Source organism: Zingiber officinale, chromosome 6A (assembly GCF_018446385.1).
Source record: "Zingiber officinale cultivar Zhangliang chromosome 6A, Zo_v1.1, whole genome shotgun sequence".
Taxonomy (NCBI): Eukaryota; Viridiplantae; Streptophyta; class Magnoliopsida; order Zingiberales; family Zingiberaceae; genus Zingiber; species Zingiber officinale.
The window spans coordinates 12,226,118-12,247,039 of NC_055997.1; the positions used below are offsets into that span (position 1 = coordinate 12,226,118).

The window sequence follows — 20,922 nt, forward strand, 5'->3', positions numbered from 1 at the left end:
CTTAAAAATTATATATCAAATCGGTTCAGGTCTGCGAGTAGCCCCATGTTGCCTTTGATCCGATTAGATTCGATCTAGTTTCCCAAGACATTTGACTCAGATCTTTGACACGTTCATACTTGATTAACTAACCCACGCGGAACACGATCCAATATATTTAATCACAACATGAGCTGTTCGATCCACGTGACTCGTTCAATTATTGCATCTTTCACGTACGATAACATTATCTGGTTCAGTATCATCTGATTAATTAATTTTTTTTTTATTATTATAGTTACAATGTTGTTTCATTACACCTGCGGGGTAGATGCAATTTGTATTGATACGGTGATTATGAGAGGTCCCGTCTTATTATCACGATGGAGATTAATAGAGATCAAAGTTAAGGCGGTCAATAGATGGATGATCTTAGCAAGTCAGGCGGGGTATTTTTCTGATCATGAGACAAACACCGACCCACCGTCTGATACGGAGTAATCAAACTGATGCTCAAGGGACGCATAGAAGCCGAGCCGAGCGGCTCTCCCACTCGGCGCGATGATGGACGACACAGACAGAGGACTTTCAACCGAGTGGCTCTCCCGCCAAGCGTGACAGTGGATTTTCGGCTATCCCGTTCGGCCCAACAACGGACGACACTTGGACAGGGGGCTTTCAGCCGAGTGACTATCCCGCTCGGTATAACAGAGATATCAGAGTCCTAGCCGAGTGACCATTTCGCTCGACCAAACAACAGACACAGCGAAATACCCTTCGACATCCTTTTAGGAGCTAGTATCGCTGACGGACAACATGATCAGACAGAGGATCGTATAACGAAAGTTTCTACTATCACTTCAAAAATATGCTCGGTCCGTTAAGATAATATGTTAGGAGTACTTTACTGACATATCTTCTTAGAAAAGTTTGGAAAAACGTGTCTGCTTTAAGAGACGTGCACACACACTACAGGAGCGTTATATAAAGGAGGGTCCAGACATCGTTGAAGTATGTTTTTCTCACGATTTCTACTGTTGCGCTATAGTTCTTTTTGCTTCTTCTTGCTTCGTCGAAAACTGACTTGAACGTCGGAGGGCCATCGTCGGAGATCCCTTTCCTGACTCGACACTGACACTGCTTGTGTTACAAGCGGAAGCAAAATCTATCGGAGGTCAACAACCATTTGTGACCGGATCATGATCATGATCCGATCACAAATACGAGGGACCACAAAAAATGGTCCAAGGAGATCCTGCCTCTCGTCATATGAACCCCTCAATCCCGTTTGTTCGTTTCCGCTACGATTGGTTGATCCATCCAACAATGTTGAAGCAAGCAGCCCTGCAACCCTCCCTCGCCTTCTTCCCGCGCCGCCCTGTCCTCTCCGCCGGCAGCAACTCGGCTGTGCTACCCTTCGGGAACCGCCGCCGCCAGAATGGCAACAGCAATAAGGTGCGTTGTGCTGCCGCGGCCGACGAGTCGTCGGCTGCGGGGATGGAGCCGCCAACGTTACTGACGGCAACGAAGAGGCCGGCGACGGTGAAGGCCGTGGTCACCGTCCTGATGACCGTCGGGGGAGTGTTCGCGCACGTGGGCATCACGCGCGGGCTCGACGACTTTGGCGATTTGTTCGGCCGTAGCCTCCGCCTTGAGCTCGTCGGCGCCACGCTTGACCCCCGTAATCGATTCAACAACAAATAATCCATTAATCCAACATTCAATGATCAATCCATTTAGACGATGAATGACGACGAAGATGCTTGATTGTATTAACAGAAACAGAATCGGAGAAGAAGACGGTCTCGGCCTTCGCCCACAAGACCAAGACGGGAGTCGAGAGCATTACGTACGAAGCAACTTTCAGCGTACCTCCAAATTTCGGAGAGATCGGAGCAGTGGCCGTCCGAAACGAGCACCACGAGGAGATGTTTCTCAAAGATATCGTTCTCACGATCGACGGCGACGATTCCGCTCCGCTTGTTTTCAGTTGCAGGTCTTGGTTGCACTCCAAGTTTGATGATCCGCAAGACAGAGTCTTCTTCACCAGCAACAAGGTAATAAACACGAATATAATTTTTTTAGGAAAAAGAAGTTTTTTTTGGATAATTTGTGTTGATTAATCGAGTGGTCATGTGATTTTTGCAGTCTTACTTGCCGTCGGAGACGCCGAGCGGACTCCAGCGTCTGCGGCAGCGGGAACTGGAGATACTGCGCGGCGACGGCACCGGCCAGCGGAAGAAGTTCGAGAGGATTTATGACTACGACGTGTATAATGATCTCGGGAACCCCGACAGCGACTCCGCCCTGGCGCGGCCCGTCCTCGGCGGCTCCGTCGCGCACCCCTACCCCCGCCGGTGCCGCACTGGCCGCCCTCCAACCCACTCAGGCATTTCATCGAACACCTTATTGCATCGAACACTCCTCCGTGAAATGGAAACCTTGAATCCACTGTGGCATCTCATCGAACACTTTATGCGCAACTAGTATTTCTTGATAATCTACTGAAGGAGATGGTTCTCTTCGTTGTTTCTCAGATCCTAAATCCGAGCAGAGGAGCGGGAACGTGTACGTGCCGAGGGACGAGAGCTTCTCGGCGGTGAAGCAGGTGACGTTCTCGGCGAAGACGGTGCGGTCGGTGATGCACGCGCTGCTGCCGTCGCTGGAGACGGCGATGGTGGACGCTCGGATGGGCTTCCCCTACTTCACCGCCATCGACAAGCTGTTCGACGAGGGCGTGGCTCTGCCGCCGCACGACTCCATGCACGCCTTCCGCACCATCGTGCCCCGCCTCGTGAAGGCGCTCGCCGCCGGCGCCCAGAACCTCCTCCAGTTCGAAGTCCCAGAGATGATCGACAGTGAGTAAATTCCCTGGATAATTTTCAACATGGCCCACAAAGTTTACAGTCTTTTTCTAAATGGTTCCTAAATTTTTGTGAAATTACATAAATGATTGAACAGGAGACAAATTCTCATGGTTTAGAGATGAAGAATTCTCTCGGCAGACTTTGGCCGGTCTCAATCCTCTCAGCATTCAACTAGTCACGGTAATTAATCCACGATTCGTAATTCATATTCAGTTCTCTCGATAATCGCAAGAAAATGACACAGAAATGAATGTTTTTTCAGGAATTTCCATTCGTAAGCAAGCTTGACCCAAGCATTTACGGCTCGCCGGAGTCGCTGATCACGGCGGAGCTCATCGAGAGAGAAATCAAAGGAATCATGGCCTTCAAAGAGGTCAATCGCAACCGTTCTTCTCGTCGTCTCCAGTTGATTAATTCGATATCAGCAAAATTTGATCTTTTTGTTATTGTTTGATCGATCATGCAGGCGTTGGAGCAGAAGAAGCTGTTCATATTGGACTACCACGACCTGCTGCTCCCGTTCGTGCACAAGATTCGGGAACTGGAGGACTCCACGCTCTACGCCTCCCGGACGTTGTTCTTCCTCACGCCGGAGGGCACCCTGCGGCCGATCGCCATCGAGCTCACGCGGCCGGCGTCGCCGAAGAAGCCACAGTGGCGGCAGGTGTTCACGCCCAGCTGGGACGCCACCGGCGCCTGGCTCTGGAGGCTCGCCAAGGTGCACGTCGTGGCCCACGACGCCGGCTACCACCAACTCGTCTCCCACTGGTACTGCATTCATATTCCGGCGAGATTTTTTGGTTTAAGATTTTAAAAGTTCTTATCTTTACGCAAGGCTCCGGACTCACTGCTGCATGGAGCCGTACATCATCGCCGGCAACCGGCAGCTGAGCCAAATGCATCCGATCTACCGCCTGATGCACCCCTACTTCCGCTACACTATGGAGATTAACGCCCTCGCTCGCGTCTACCTCGTCAACGCCAATGGCATCATCGAGCAGACCTTCGCGCCGGGAAAGTACTCCCTCGAGCTCTGCTCCGCCGCCTATGGCCAGCAGTGGCGCTTCGACATGGAGGCTTTGCCTGCCGACCTCATCCGAAGGTTCAAATTTCCCTTCAAAATTTCACCTTTTTTCATTCATTCTGATCAAAAGACGAGATTTTGATTTATTTTAAATCTTCGATTTGCACAGGGGAATGGCGGTGGAGGATCCAGAAGCAGAACACGGTCTCCGGCTCACAATCGAGGACTACCCCTACGCCCAGGACGGCCTATTGATCTGGTCTGCCGTCGAGCAGTGGGTGGCCGATTACGTGGGCCACTACTACTCCTCGCCGGCCGACATCGCCGCAGACTCCGAGCTCCAATCGTGGTGGACGGAGGTGCGCACCAAGGGCCACGCCGACAAGCAGAACGAGCCATGGTGGCCGTCGATCGACTCTCAGGACGACCTCGTTCGGGTCCTAACCACCATCATCTGGGTCGCCTCCGGCCACCACGCTGCCGTCAATTTCGGGCAGTACCAGTTCGGCGGCTACTTCCCCAACCGCCCCTCCACCGCGCGGACCAACATGCCGGTGGAGGACGCGAGCGACAGCGACCTGGCGAAGTTCCGGGCCAAGCCGGAGGCGGAGCTGCTGCGTTGCTTCCCGTCGAAGATCCAGGCGACGCTGGTGATGGCGATCCTGGACGTGCTGTCGTCGCACGCGCCGGACGAGGAGTACTTGGGGAAGGAAGCAGAAGCAGCGTGGGAGAAGGATCCAGTGATCCACGCGGCCTTCGAGCGCTTCAACGGGCGACTGAGGGAGATCGAGGGGATCATCGACGGGAGGAACGCCGACTCGACACTGATGAACCGATGCGGCGCCGGGATCGTGCCGTACCAGCTCCTGAAGCCCTACTCTGAACCAGGAGTCACCGGAATGGGCGTCCCCAACAGCATCTCCATTTGAGTCTTGCAAATCGATGTAGCATCGTGCATTCATCAGAAATAATTGTGCTCCGACCATCTAGTTCTATCGAGTGCAGCTTTTAGTACAGGAACAACAGCGTGCTACCATGTGTGGCAAGTAGTTTCTAGCGTCTCCGTTAATCTGTCCCTAAATCAATACTAAAGAGTTACTAGGCATTAGTACAATGACCAAGACATGAGGACAGCGTGCTACCATGAATATTCAAGTGATAACTTAAAATGCATTGACACAGAGAGTCTTAGAAGTAAAGGTCAATTGTGAAGGTATGATGAGGTCAAAGTCAAAATAGGTCAATATGATCACCCCTATTCGACCTATCCAAGATGAGTTATTTCACCATTCAGCTCAATAGCCCTAAGACAATTGCTCCATTGACTCAATGCCATCAGCCTTGTTCAGCCTTTTAGCCTTGTCGATCCAATACTCCTATACAACCATCTCAGATCCATCGATCCGATCACCCTGCACAGTACTCTAGGCTCTATCAATCTAATACTTTTGTATTGTCATCTCAGATCCGTCGATCTGACTGCCCCGCTCAATCCTCTTGGCCCTGTCGATCCAATACTCTTGTACAATTGTCTGGACTCCCTACTCTACTGATTTAACCTCCTTGCTCATTCATCTTAGCTCCAATTATTTGACGCCTCTCCACTTATATGTTAAACCCTTTAGCTTAATTTCCCTAGTTAAGTAATATCACATGGAATAGCACGTGGTACAATACGTGAATTGGTATAGCACGTGGGAAAACATGTGGCATATCATAGCACATAGAGCAACATGGTGAATGATATGGTGTATTGTGAGTAGCCCCGAAAGTAATATAGGCTCGATAGTCAAGATGATATAAGAGTCAAAGTCAAGATGAGGTAAGAGTCAAAATCAAGGTGAGGTGGCAGTCGAAATCAGGATATACAATATGTTGGACTTCCGAAACTTAGCTCCCCACTCTCCAAGGGCAAGGCTCCTAACATACAATTGGATGCCCCCAACGTTGGTTGGACCTTCGGGGTTTAGCTCTCCACTTCTCATGTACAAGTCTCCCAGCATACAACATTGACTTTGCCTTTTAGCCTCCTCCATCAGCCTTGCGTCCCTCAGATACTTCCCCTTCCTTTATGCTTTGTCTTCAAGAGCTTCTTTCGGCCTTGTGCTTGTTGTCGGGTCTTCCATTGCCAAGAGACTCCTCACCTCCGGGACTTCATCCTTTGCCAAGAGGTCCTCGCTCCGGGACTTCAACCTTGCCAAGTCACACTTGTACTTACATTGCCAAGACTATATACTTAGACTTACACCACCAAGACTCCACTTATACTTTCACCTTTCCTAAGATCTCACTTGGATTTTGACTTTGTCAAGATCACACTTGGACTTTTCTTGTTATACCTGCATCTTGCATGCTTACAAGCGCATATCAAATACAATAAATTGCTTCAATAAATTTTTCTTCCCTCGTATTTGTTGAATATGTGTGAATGGAGAAGAGGTGGAAGAGGATAGAAACTCCATTGTGAATGAGACTTTAGTCCCACATTGGGAGTTTCATGGCATGTTGGTTGGTTTATATTGATTCACATGCATTGAGAATGTGAACAAATGCATGGTGAAAGGCTTTCTCTCACGCGTGGGTGCGAGGGGGGGGGGGTGCAAATCTAGGGTCTGGATTGCATTGAATCTTGTTGACTCGTGTGCGGGCATGATTGCGCGTGCCGAATGTCGGACCGATCGGGGCAAAATTTGTCCAAGTGGAACAATCAACATTTTGTCACGTAAACCTTTTGCTATTGTGTAATGGATGAATTAAATTTGAGATTAATATAGAATCAAAACGGTCGAGTGATAATGAGTGAAACGGTGGTCGTTTCACTACTCGACGAGTAATGGTCATTAATCGACCATTAGCGCTGCCGTTGATCTAAGCTCCTATGTAAGGAGGCTGCGATCATAGGCAGAGAACAGACAGCAACACAAATAGAAGTTCTCCACCTTCATTCCCTCCTCTGTCGTGCATCTCTTGCTCGGCAAAGTGCCCGTGATAGAAATCGGGTGTCACTCAGTTCGCCGTGAGCACCAATGCTTGGTGGGAATCATGGTCAACCGTTATATCCTGGGAAACAGACGACCATAGGAAGTCTCAAAGCACAGCCGGAGGTGGCGAATCTGTTTAAAGGAAACTGCGTCAATCGCAGGCCTCGATACGCAGCTCAAAACCCGAGCGACCATTTGCCCGGTCAGCCTCTCCGCTCGGCATATTTGCCCGGCCTGAACCATCTTAACCTGCTTGTTTGTTTGCCCGATCAACCTCGCTTAGTCTGCTCCTAAACCTGCTGTTCAACCAATTTGTAATGCAGATTTGCCAGACCTTTGTCGCTCTACAACACAGATATGTCGTTCTGCAACACAGATCTGCCCTCTCTGTCGCTCTGTAATGCAAATCTGCCGCTCTACAACGCAAATCTGCCCTCTGTGTCGCTCTGCAACGCAGATCTGCCGCTCTGCAACATAGATTTGTCGGTCTGCAACGCAGATCTGCCCTCTTTGTCGCTCTGCAATGCAAATCTGTCACTCTGCAACGCAGATCTGCCACTCTACAATGCAGATATGTCGCTCTGCAACGCAGATCTGCCCTCTCCGTCGCTCTACAACATAGATCTGCCCTCTCTGTCGCTCTGCAATGCAGATCTGTCGCTCTATCGCTCTGCAATGCATATCTGCCGCTCTACAACACAGATCTGCTGCTCTACAACGCGGATCTGCCGGTCTGCAACTCAGATCTGCCCTCTCTGTCGCTCTGCAACGCAGACCTGTCCCTCTGCAACACAGATCTGCCCTCTTTGTCGCTCTGCAACGCAGATCTTCCCTCCCTGTCGCTCTGCAACGCAGATCTGCTACTCTGCAACGCAGATCTGTCACTCTACAATGCAGATCTATCTCTCTGAACGCATATCTGCCCTCTCCGTCGCTCTGCAACACAGATCTGTCGCTCTACAACATAGATCTGCCCTCTCTGTCGCTCTATCGCTCTGCAACGCAGATCTGCCGCTCTGCAACGCAGATCTGCCGCTCTGCAACGCAGATCTGTTGCTCTGTAACGCAGATCTGTCACTTTGCAACATAGATCTGCCCTCTCTGTCGCTCTGCAACGCAAATCTGTCTGCTCTATTGCTTTGCAATGTAGATCTGCAACTCTGCAACGTAGATCTGCCAGACCTGTCGCTCTGCAACACAGATCTGCAACTCAGCCGACCTGTCTACACGACAATACAGACCTACTACTCGGTTGATCAACCCGCTCGACAACTAAGTCCGCTCTTCGGTACGTAACAGAAATCAGCACCTGCTAACAACCTGAGATTATCCACTCAGATCATTTTAATTGTAAATTAAATTTAATTCGGTGTAATTTAAATTTAACTAATACTTCATAAATTTCTGATAACAAATTATTTGTTTCCAATCGTAGTAATCTTCATCTAGATATGAGTCTCATATCCGTCAATAAAATTGCTTTCTCTAAATACAAACAAAGTTATATGCCTTCCGTCTACAATATATCGATTTCTTCAATTCCAACCTTTAGGCTATGTTTACTTGGGAGAGTGGAAAGCAAAATTAAGGAAAAGTTTCCACAGTGGAAAAGTTTCCGTCGTTTACTTCATTAAAATTTTCCGAAGGAAAAGTAACGCAATCCATCCGTGGATAATTTTTGAGCCAAAATCGATCATCTCAAAATCGGACGGAAAGCAGCGGATGGAAAAAAAAAATGACGCATGTACCCCTTTTGCATTCACAAAATTACACCATATACCAAAAAAAATGACGCAGGTAGCCTTTTTAACTCATAAAATTACACTATGTATCAAAAAAAATGATGCATGCACCCTTTTTGATTTACAAAATTACATCATAAGTATTCACCTTCCTCTATCAAGGTAAACAAGTGTGCAAAGGAAAAGATTTCTTCACCATTTCTTTTCTCTTCCTCCAAAGATAATTTTCCATAGTTGATTCCTTTTCTTTCCTCATCCACACTCTTGAGTAAACATAGCCTTATAGTAGCAAGGACAAGAAAGCAAGGAAAACATTTCTCTATTTATCTCCCTCAAGATAAAATTGTTTAGAAATATTGTGGCGTCTATTTGATGTGAAAACTTTTTTGACACCATTACCAACCATTGAACTGTATTGTTCCAAATCATCCGCTGCAACGAAAAAACTAGGAATACTTAGAATTTTCTACGGAATACAGTTTCACTACAAAAAGCTTCAGACGTTAGAAATGAGGGTCAAGTCCATTGGTAAGAAATATGATCAAGAGAGGAGGCCCCGATCAGCATGAACTTGTGGAAGCAACTCGGTTGAGGTGGGGAGGAAGAAAAGAAAGAGGTCGACGGCATTGAGGGGTGGGCTCACGACAAGGAAAAGAAATGGGACAGGCATACAAAAATATGTTTCACAAGTTTTTCCAAAAAATGATATACCTACAAATAAAAAAAAAATATATGAAATAATCATTGAAAAAAATCTAGATCTTATAGCATTTTGAGAAACAAAATCAACAATAAATTCTTCAAAATCAAAATTTTCTAACACATCATTTTAGATGCATAAAATTGTCAAGACATTTGCATTCCAATTATTATCATCATTTCTCTCAATTCTTTTTTTCATTCGTTCACTACAAAAAAAAAAAAAAGATTTTATGGATGAATTTTCAAAAAAAATTCGTCGCAAAATTTTTTACGACAAAAATATATTCGTCCCAAATCAGTCGTTGCTAAATATTGCAACGAAAAAAATAATTCATTCCAAATTTTGTGACGAACTATAATTTTCGTCACAAAATTTGTTGTAAATATACACCATATAGTGTCTTTAAATTTGGGATGAAAATAGATTTTCGTCTCAAATTAAGGACAAATTCTGGTTCGTCCTGAATTTGGGACAAATTTTGGTTCGTCCCAAAATCCGAGTTTACTCGAATTCCCAAGGTTCGTCCTGAATTAGGGATGAATCAAAATTCGTCCCTAATTTAGGATGAACTTTGGGTATTGAAGGTAAATCCGAATTTTAGGATGAACCCAAATATGTCCCAAATTGGAGACGAATTTTGGTTTGTACCAAATTTGGGACGAATCAATTCGTCCCTAATTTGAGATGAACATGGGTAATTCGGTGTAGGATTTTGGGACGAACCTAACATGAATTCATCCCTAATTAGGGACAAATCCAAATTCGTCTCAAATTTGAGACGAACCCTAGTTCGTCCCAAATTTTGTCCCAAAATAAAAAATTCTCTACATTTTTATTTTCTTTATCCTATTTACATATCAAATACATTATTACATAATCTGATCTATAAATCTCCTATCATCCCCATATCCAAATTTAAAATATATTAGTCAAACTTCAACACACATCATATTTATACACATCCAAACAACACTACACATCCAAAAAACAACAAAAACTACACATCCCACTATCAACATTCAAATATGTCAACTCAACACACATCATATTTATACACATCCAAACAAACAAAACTACACATCCAAAAAACAACAAAAACTACACATCCCATATCAACATTTAAATATGTCAACTCAACACACATCATATTTACACATTAAAACAAGAACTAGTTTGGTTCAACAGCTCATAATCCAAATAACAAATATCTCAAAGCATCTAAAGCATAAAATAAAATACTAATCGTCATGCTTTGGGAGCTTCATGCGCATTCTTCCGTTCTTCTTTTCCTACGTCAAATTACAAATGAATAATAACTAACATTTATAACAAAAAAAATATCTAAAGCATATCAATGTTATCATATTGAAATAAGACATCTAAAACTTATGCAACTAACTTTTTAATTTCATGTCCCCTTGCCTTTATCTTTGCTTTTCTCATTCTTTAAATTTTCTTATGGTTCCTAAAGGCTACAAGGAAATCTTGGTCGTTCTCTTAAAGATCAAAGAGGGGTAAACAAATCAACCAAAGTGAGAAATACGTTTGCTTCAATTATCCCAATTCCTTTTTTTTTTCATCTCTTCAAGGTGAGCTTCAACTTTGCACAAAACCTACTAACCATTAGAAGATCAAAGTGAACTTCAACATAAACAGCGGGTTTCATAGCTAGAAGAAGCAAGAAATCTAGGAAAGATTAATCAAATAAATATAGAGGAAGTAAAATAGTTGGACTGTAGAATTTTAATATAAAATGATTTTTACACCATTAATATAGTAATATCATCAGTTCATACCAGCAAGAATAAGAAAATCAACTATTGTAATTCGAAGATTTTTTTTCTTATAACCTATATATTCTTTTGTTAAACATCTTGTCCAAATCAATTGTGTCCTCATCCTATCACCATGCTATGTTATGCTTTTAAAATTATTCATTCAATTGATCATTTGATAGTGCAGATATTCTCTTAACTAAGGATTTCAATAATGAATGCATATGATTCTACTATCTAGTTTTTGTGGCACACTATATGAATTATCAATATCTGGATATGATGTGTCCTAATACATGGTTATCATAATATATCAAAGAATTAGATAGCAAAAAAATATCATTTATTTTTATTTGCATGAAACATACATGAAATAAAACTTTTAATTAAGTGAAATAAAAATGTATAGATCATGTAATCAAAAATACATGTATCAAAAATATTTATGACATAATAAAATTATTGAAATATATATAACTAAATTTGCATAGATTAGTAGTAGACAAATCAAAAATATAAAACATGGCATAACATGCAAAGTATAAAGGAAAAACAAAAATATAAAAGAAACTATAACAATACATGCTAAAAAATTCTAATATAAAACTTACCATAAATTAACTAAGACTCACCACCACCATCATCATCATGATCACCACCATCACCGCCGGGAGGATTCTAACTTGGAGCAGAAATTAACTGAAAATGTTACAAAATCAATTCCTGATTTAGGCGCATTAGGTGAAAAAATTATTTTGTGTCATCATTGTGATCAGAAGATTGATACAAACGCATAAAAATTTGTTCCATGTCATTCCGAACTCTATAGGTCTAGTTTTTATTTTTTTGAAAGTTCATCCTAGATCTGGGACGAACTTCAATGTTCGTCCCAAATCTCTATTTTTTTAATTGAGGAATAAAGCAATAAAAATATGGATGCATGACTTAAACACCTCGGAATGACACGAAACGAGTTCCTATGCGTTTGTATCGATCTCCTGATCACAATGATGGTCTCAAATATTTTTTTTTCACTCAATATTTTGAGGTTTATAAATTTTTATATCAACAATTAAAATTTTCATTTCCGAAAATTTAAAAACCTCAAAATATTAGGTGAAAAAATTATTTTGTGTCATCATTGTGATTAGAAAATCGATACGAACACATAGGAACTCGTTTCGTGTGATTCCAAGATCTTTAGCTCATGCATTCACATTTTTGTCACATTTTTTCTTATTAAAAAAACAAAAATTTGGGACAAACTATGAAATTCGTCCCTAATCTGGGATGAACTGTGAAGTTCGTCCCAAAATTTAACTTCCTTAAAAATTCAAAATAAATTCTTTCAAAAATTAAAAACTAGCCCTAGAGAGCTCGGAATGACATGGAACAAATTTCCATGTGCTCGTATCGATCTCATGACCACATTAGTGGCCTCAAACATTTTCCCCTCCTAATAAAATTAGATCCATAATTTTTGAATATCAAATGACTTTAATATTTTTAAATCAACTCTTATTTTTACTAAGTCATAGGTTCTATCAATTTGATCTTTTCAATTTAATTATCGCAAACTATATTAGGTCTTTGAGTTCACTAATGTGGTCATGAGATCGATACGAGCGTATAGAAATTTGTTCATGTCATTCCGAACTTTATAGGTCTAGTTTTTATTTTTTGAAAGATTTTATTTAGAATTTTTAAATATTTTAATTTTGAGATGAACTTTTTAGTTTGTCCCAGATCTGGGACAAACTTCAAAGTTTGTCCCAAATCTTTATTTTTTTTTAATTGAGGAATACAGCGATAAAAATACGGATGCATGACCTAAATACCTCGAAATGACACAAAATGAGTTCCTATGCGTTCGTATCGATCTCCTGATCGTAATGATGACCTCAAACATTTTTTCACTCAATATTTTGAGGTTCATAAATTTTTTATCAACAATTAAAATTTTCATTTTTGAAAATTTAAAAACCTCAAAATATTAGGTGAAAAAAATATTTATGTCATCATTGTGATGAGAAGATCGATACGAATGCATAGAAACTCATTTCGTGTGATTCCGAGATCTTTAGCTCATCCACATTTTTATTACATTTTTTCTGATTTAAAAAAATAGAAATTTGGGATGAACTATGAAATTCGTCCATAATCTAGGATGAACTGTGAAGTTCGTCCCAGATCTGGTTTTCCTTAAACTGGGATAAAGAAAATTTACTCTATGTTTGCGACAAAAATATTTTTTTGTCGTAAACCTTATAAAATTTCCAACGAATTTCATATTTCGACCCAAATTTGTAACAAAATTTGCGACGAAAGAATGTTTGTTGCTATTTTCCCACAATTATTTTTTCGCTAAATTTGTGGTAAATTTGCGACGAAAATTATTTGTTGCAAATTTTCATCCCTAAAAAACTATTTTTTTTGTAGTGGTTGCATGATTATGATCATCATTTTCTCTCAATTTTTCTCACTCATTGATTGCAAAATCATTTAATTCTTCTTGATTACTTGATTGTTACTCGTTTGTTACATGATCATTTAGTTCTTCTTGACTTTTTTCTTGTAATTCATCAACTGAATCTTCAATTAAAGAGCTAGCTTTAAAAAAAACTTACGAAGAACACCTTTGTGAGTTTTAATAATCTGTTTCACTTTTTTTTTTTTCTGACTCCCGAATTGATATTTCTTTGGAAATATGTTTGTATTAAAAATTTCAAATGTAAAAATAAAAGATACAAAACTAGCAAAAAAGCTAATAATGAAACAAACATAAGTAGTGAAAATAATAGTGAAAGAGCAATAAAGTCTGATTTGTGCTATATAATATAGAAAAATTATAAAATATTGGACTCTAATATAATATTAAAAATTAATATTGAATATTGACAATAAGAAAAAAATATTGATAAGTAAGTAACTTATGTTGTAAGTTTATATATTGATAAATGATGATATTGATGAAACTAAAATTTCAATTGGATAATAGACTTTTCTAATTTAATTAGAAGAGATTCAAAGAAGAAGAAGGGAGGAAATTAGTGTTCATGATTCAAACTTTACTCTTTCTTTTAACTTCTGTTAATGAATTAATAAAGAAAGAATTGTATAAAGGAAAAAGTCTTGAAAAGAGAAAAAAGATCGCTTATATTTTTTTTTTCTTTTTTAGATTTTGTTCTTAAATTTTAATAGAAAATAATTTTTTTGCCTATATTAAAACAATATATTGTATATATATATATTTTTGAACCTTTATTAAAATAATCCTATAATTTTTTTTGGTTTTTATTAAAACAATCTAATTATATATAATATATATTGTATATACATGTCTAATTTAGGGCTCTTAAAAATCGAGGGCCCTAGGTTATCATCCCCGATGACATGCTACAGCCTACAAGGCTGACCTTGGATCCGAGTGGCATAAGGTTAAGGTTTTGTTGAATATATGAGGACTCAGAGGAGAAAGGAGAGGATGGTAGTACGAGTACTATATTATTTTTATTAATTAAATTATGTTGGATGGATTAGTTATGACAATATATAGTACGAGTACTTATTTTTATTAGTTAAATTGAGTTGGATGAATTAGTTAATTAATTAAGACTGATTAATTTATTTTATTATTTTATTAAGAATCAAAATTTTTTAATAGTTAATTTGAGTTGGATTAATTATTTAATTAGTTAAGACTGATTAATTTATTTTATTATTTTATTAAGAATCCAAATTTTTTAATAGTTAAATTGAGTTGGATTAATTATTTAATTAGTTAAGACTGATTACTTTATTTTATTATTTTATTAAGAATATAAATTTTTTAATAATTAATTTTTAATGAAGCTTCAAATAAAATTATGTTAATATTTTTTTCTTTTGTACGGAAAATAATTTTAAAATTTATTAATTATTTTTTTGATTCTTTTATATATTTTCTTTTTAATTTTATATTTTATGATTAATAATATCATGAATAAAGCAACTTCTATAAGTATTTTCAATCGATAAGTTATTGGGAACCAAACGTTACGGGTTGATCCGAACGTAGCTAAGACAGCGACCCCATGAGTTGGACGTTCGATGTGACTACGTCATGATCATTATTCATTAGAATGGTCGCACGACACTGTCGCGCGAGGCACGGATGGCTACGGGCGATTATAGAGAAAAAAAGGATTTTTATTAGGATTATCTGATAATCTAGGTTGCTGTGTCTGCCCTTTGAAAGGTGCGAAGAGAGAGAAATAAATTTTAAATAGATTTTAGATTTGGTTAAAAAGTTATTATTAAATTATTTTAGATGTTTTATATTATTTAAATAAGATAAATTTATAATTAGAAGGAGAGAGTTAATCATCAAATCAAAACAGATCAGTCCCTTTCTTTGATGATGTTGTCGCCCAAGTTCTCCATGACGATCTCCTCATTCAAAACTAATGTTTTGATTATTCTCCAAGGGAGTCTTATCATTTTTAATGAGTTCGGATCCTCTGTCCTCAAATTTCTCTGTCCCTATGTTCTCTTGTCGATCGGATGGATCAGATTATATCTCAAGGATATTTTGCGCATCACGAGGATACTGCACACATCTTAAATATGTCATGATGTCTTGAGATGTAATTTGGTCCGTCTGATCGATAGAGAATACGGAGATAGAAAAATTTAGAAACAGAGGATCCGAACTGATCTTTAATATGCCATTTTATCACTCTTTTTGTTGCACTAAGATTGAAAATTGTTCATTTTTACTAATTTCTCTTGTAACTCTAGACTTGCTACAAGTGAATATTCACATAAAACTAACTCCATTTCTAATTTTAAAAACAAAGTGTTTGTTTTTATAAGAGTTAGGATAATTTTTGTTTCAGTTGATAAAAGTGAACAATTTGATTGAAACTGTTCACTTTAATAAGTATGGATAAAGAGAGGAACAATTGTTATATTTGAGGCAGTAGGATGATATTTTGATAATTATCCTTTTCATGATTTTAAGCATAAAGGTCACTTCTTTGATATAATTTTGTCCCAGGACTCGTACCATTATGGGGTCTTGTGGTGGTCACTGGATGTTAACTTACATTTCAGATTAGGAGACTCTGTGACAAGGGCACTCTCTTTTAATTAAAGGTAGTTCATCATTGTAATTTCTTTGGATACTCTTATTATAGTTTGGATTTGATCCCTGTTCGAAGCATTTGTTCACATAGGGGACCACAGATTAATGTAAAAAAATTGATCTGATGCGTACTTTCTGTAATGGAATTCCAGGTCAATCAACTGCTGAAGTTATATTTGGAATTCAACAAGACCCAGGTCTATGGTGCAGTGACAGGAGGTCTAAATTATCATTTAAGTATTCATGGTTCGAGCTCCAGTTATACGAATTTATAAGAATTTTTCTTCCGAATGAGACAAGTAACTAAAAGATGTTGGGCTACCCGCTGCGAGCGCTTCCCGATTTATCTTGGTCGCTGGTGGGAAACTTCCATGAGACCGGGCCGGTCACCCCAAATTCAACGTTACCCATCCTGGTTAATCATTTTTTTTATATTTGGAATTGAACAGTCCCTGGGGCCATGGGGCCACGGTAGAATATTTAGATTTGTATCCAGATACTCACAGTTTGAACCCCAGCTACGACATATTTGTAGGAATTTTTTCTCCAAATGGGAGACGTAACAAAATGATGCTGAGCTTCTGGGCTGACCGTTGTATGTGTTGGGATCGTTCGTACTCGGCTAGAGAGGGGGGTGTGAATAGCCGACCCCAAATCGTCGCGTTTCTACAAACTAGGTTAGCGCAGCGGAAAATAACACGTAGAAACGAAGGAAAAGAAGACAAACCTCAAACAAACCGATGTAACGAGGTTCGGAGATTAGGGCTCCTACTCCTCGGCGTGTCCGTAAGGTGGACGAGTCCAGTCAATCCGTCGGTGGATGAGTCCCCGGAAAACCGGCTAAAAATAACTCCTTATGGGTGGAGAAACCTCGCCACAATACTCTTGCAACAGCAAGATGAATGTACAAGAAATACAAGAACGCAGAAGACAATACAAGTGTAAAAGCAATCTTGCCTTCTCGTCGACTGGAAGAAGCAACAGCTCCAAGCGCCTACAACAGCAGATGATCCAGTCGGAAGCTCACGCGAAGCTTTGGAGGAGCTCAACAAAGCTCAAGCACAGCAGCACTTAGGGACAGGAAGAAGGAGAAGAAGATCGAGGCTCGCAGCAGCCCTCCTTTATAACAGCCAAGAGATGTGTCCTAACATATCTGAAGCGGAAACCAAGACAAGTGGGCTTTAGTTTTGAACGAATCAACTATAATCCAACAATTATTCTAAGAATCAGACGACCATTCAAAGTTCTGATTGAATTAGGATCGGTCCAAGATTCTCTTGATTTATTCTTACCACATTCTACTTGATGCCTGATTCCTAGGACAATATCGTATCAAAATTTGTCAATACTGGTCCAGATCAAAATTGGTGTTTGCCAAAACAAGTCCAAGTTCCAAACCAACATTCGGTCAACCTCGACTGTTGGTACTTCATTCCTAGCATCCGGTCACTCCTTGACCTGCTAGAATTCTAAATGTCCGGTCAATCCCTTTGACCTACTTGGACTTTCCTCAACACCAGATGTCCGATCATCCCTGATCCATCTGGATTTTCCCTTGCCTGGCTTCACTCACCCGGACTTTCACCTGGCTTCACTCACCAGGATTTCCACACTGCCTAACATCCCAGTTAGGACTTTCTCACTGCCTGGCTCCACTCACCAGGACTTTCCAACTGCCTAACATCCCAGTTAGGACTTTCCCACTGCCTGGCTTCACTCACCAGGACTTTCCACACTGCCTAACATCGCAGTTAGGACTTTCCCACTGCCTGGCTTCACTCACCAGGACTTCCACTTTCACCTAGCTTCCCTCACTAGGATTTTCACCTGGCTTCACTCACCAGGATTTCCCGACTGCCTGGCTTCACTCACCAGGACTTTTCCCCGTGCCAAACTCCCTGTTTGGACTTTCCCCGTGCCAAGTCTCCATACTTGGACTTTCCGCGTGCCAAGCTACCTGCTTGGACTTTTCCCCGTGCCAAGTCTCCGTACTTGGACTTTTCCAGTGCCAAGTCACCATACTTGGACTTTTCGCGTGCCAAGCTCCCTGCTTGGACTTTTCCCGAATCAGGTCAACCAGGTCAACCTTGACCTAAGGTTGCACCTACAATCTCCCAAACACCTATTCTTGTCAAACATCAAGAATACAACTCTCTTCTCGTCAAACATCGTCAAACATCAAAACATAACTCGAGTCAAGTCAACTCGAGTCTGGTCAACCAAGTCAACTTTGACCTAAGGTTGCACCAACAATCTCCCCCTTTTTGATGTTTGACAAAACCCATAAACAAGTTAGGTTAACCCGATAACCTAACTTAGGTTTTCCAAAACATTCTCCCATTCTCCCCCTTGGGACATCTTTCCCCCTTTTTGACACGCATCAAAAAGAGGGAATCAAGGTCAAGAGTTTCTTCCTAATGAAAGTCCCATACCTTTCATTGAAACCCTTAATTTTCCCCTTGATACTAAACTCAACACTCAACTTAGTGACAATTCCATATCACTAATCCTCAAAAGTCTTAAGGAGTAAAAACTCCCCCTAAAAGTCAACTCCCTCTTGACAATTAGTTAAGACTCCCCCTAAAGGTCAACTCCCCCTTGACCATTGCACCAACAATGTCTTGGAGAGTTTCAAACCTTTAGAAATCCGAAACTCAACTCCCAAAAACTGAAATTTCAGACACCTGCTGAAAATCAGAAATTCGGCACGCCTGATCGGTCACCGGACCGATCAGGACCCCTCTGGATCGGTCCCCAGACCGATCCATGCTTCATTGATCGCACTGGATCGTCACTGATCGGTCACCAGACCGATCAGGCCTTCACCAGATCGCACCAAGCTCTCTGGATCGGTCTGCAGACCGATCCATGCTTCACTGGATCGGTCCGCAAACCGATCAGGACTTCCCTGGATCGGTCCCCAGACCGATCCAGACTCTGACAGGAGATTTCTGAAATTTCCTTCCCGAAATTCAGAAACTCCTAGAAAATTCTAGAAAATTCGAAAAATTGTGAAATTTTTGAGGATACATTCCTCATAACATATACTATCATGGAAAAATAGTTTTCTATGAAAATAACTTCCATTTTTCAATCTTGATACAAAGTTCAAAAACTTTGAAATAGTTCAAGTTTAACTCAACTTTGTATCACAATGTTCAATGATGAATGCAATCACTAAGATGACTTCATCAAGGTTTTCCAAATCAATTTTAAAATGATTTTAAACCTTTTAATTTAGGACCACAATCTTAGGGCTATATGTACATGACTTGTACATAAGCTTTCCCTATGATCCTCCAATTTTGAATTAGGTTCATCTAGGTACAAGAACTATGCACCTTGATCCTAACTCATCATCCTAATATCTCACACATATCTAAGTGTATCAAACACATTCAAGTCAATTTTGATGTGAGATATGGGTTTAGGTATCTTAGACTAAGGTCTCATGCATTTTCTCAACACAAATTTGATCTCAATATCAAAATATGTTTTTCATCCTTAAATCAATTCAATTGATTATTAATGCAAGAGATGATGACATGGCATAAAATGGTATCATAAATGAAAACATGTGCCAATGTCATGATGTCATGGCATAAAGTTTGAAACTTTCAAATGAAAACTAGCCTAAGCATTATCATGACATTTCAAATGATAATAAAACTAAACATGATGTCATGACATGTGAGGGCAAACAATCATGGCAAGATTTAGCATAAATAAATATACCTAGATTACCTATCTAAGTATCCTTAACCACTTGGCTAACTTCAAATTTAATCCTAGATTGCCCCAAAATGCCAAAATCCTAATTTTGACACTTCTTGAACTCTAGATTAATTCATGCCACTTAAAGATCAAATTTATCCTCAAAACTTGGCATGTTTCATTTTTCCTCGAGAGTTCTCTAGATTTTCCCAAATTGTGCCAATTGAGATTAAAAATGAAATTTCCAATCTTTAGGCACATTTAACTCTTCAAAGGAGTAAATGATAATTCCATTTCATTTTCAAAAGTTCTCAAAACCTTGAAAATGCTCCTTGAGTGTCAATTTCCTCAAAGTTGAGTTAACTACCCTTCTAATCGGAGTTGACACTCTCTAACCCATTTATGGGGTAGAGAAGATGCTCCTAGGAACCCAATACCTATTAGAGCTCATTGGGTTCACTAAATATTCACTAGGGATAACTTCCCTAGCAACCCTCCTAATGACCCTCTTAGGCTTTAAAGCCTTGGTCATTTGGGTCTTATCAAGGTCAACTATAGGGGTGACTCCCCTTGTGACCTTGGTAATGGTCTTCCTAGCCCTAGTTTTTGTTCCATAATCGAATGGAACATTATGATAAGTGGGCTTGACCACTTGGGACTTAGGTTTATGACCCAAACCTTTCTTGTCCTTGGACATTGGTTTTTGACCCTTAAACCCTAGAGATGACTTCTCCAAGTTCTTAAGAGCCTTTTCCAAAGTATCAAGTTTTGACCTCAAGACTTGATTCTCCTTCTCTAATACCTCAAGTTTTAATTTGTCATTGTTCTTTGAGGCATTCCTAGGCATGTGTCTAGTTGATTTGGGATTCCTACCTAGGTTTTCCTTAACCTTAGATGAGTTAATCCTAGTGTTATCATTTCTAGCATTGTCCTTACCTAGACTAACATGCTTGGCACCTAAGCACATATATCGATTCCTACGATTATCATGCTTATCATTCTTGACAATTGC

The 20,922-nt window shown here is 40.2% G+C and overlaps 1 protein-coding gene across 1 annotated transcript; it reads left to right on the top strand.

Annotated features, from left to right (window-relative positions):
- Positions 1 to 1,203: 1,203 nt before the first annotated feature.
- Positions 1,204 to 4,886, top strand: LOC121995832 (linoleate 13S-lipoxygenase 2-1, chloroplastic-like). Its single transcript, XM_042549607.1, has 9 exons — positions 1,204 to 1,660; positions 1,759 to 2,036; positions 2,128 to 2,368; positions 2,517 to 2,837; positions 2,941 to 3,026; positions 3,109 to 3,219; positions 3,313 to 3,614; positions 3,682 to 3,948; positions 4,040 to 4,886. Exons 1-9 carry the CDS (start codon positions 1,219 to 1,221, stop codon positions 4,797 to 4,799), a joined length of 2,808 nt encoding a protein of 935 aa, XP_042405541.1. The 5' UTR covers positions 1,204 to 1,218; the 3' UTR covers positions 4,800 to 4,886.
- Positions 4,887 to 20,922: the final 16,036 nt, after the last annotated feature.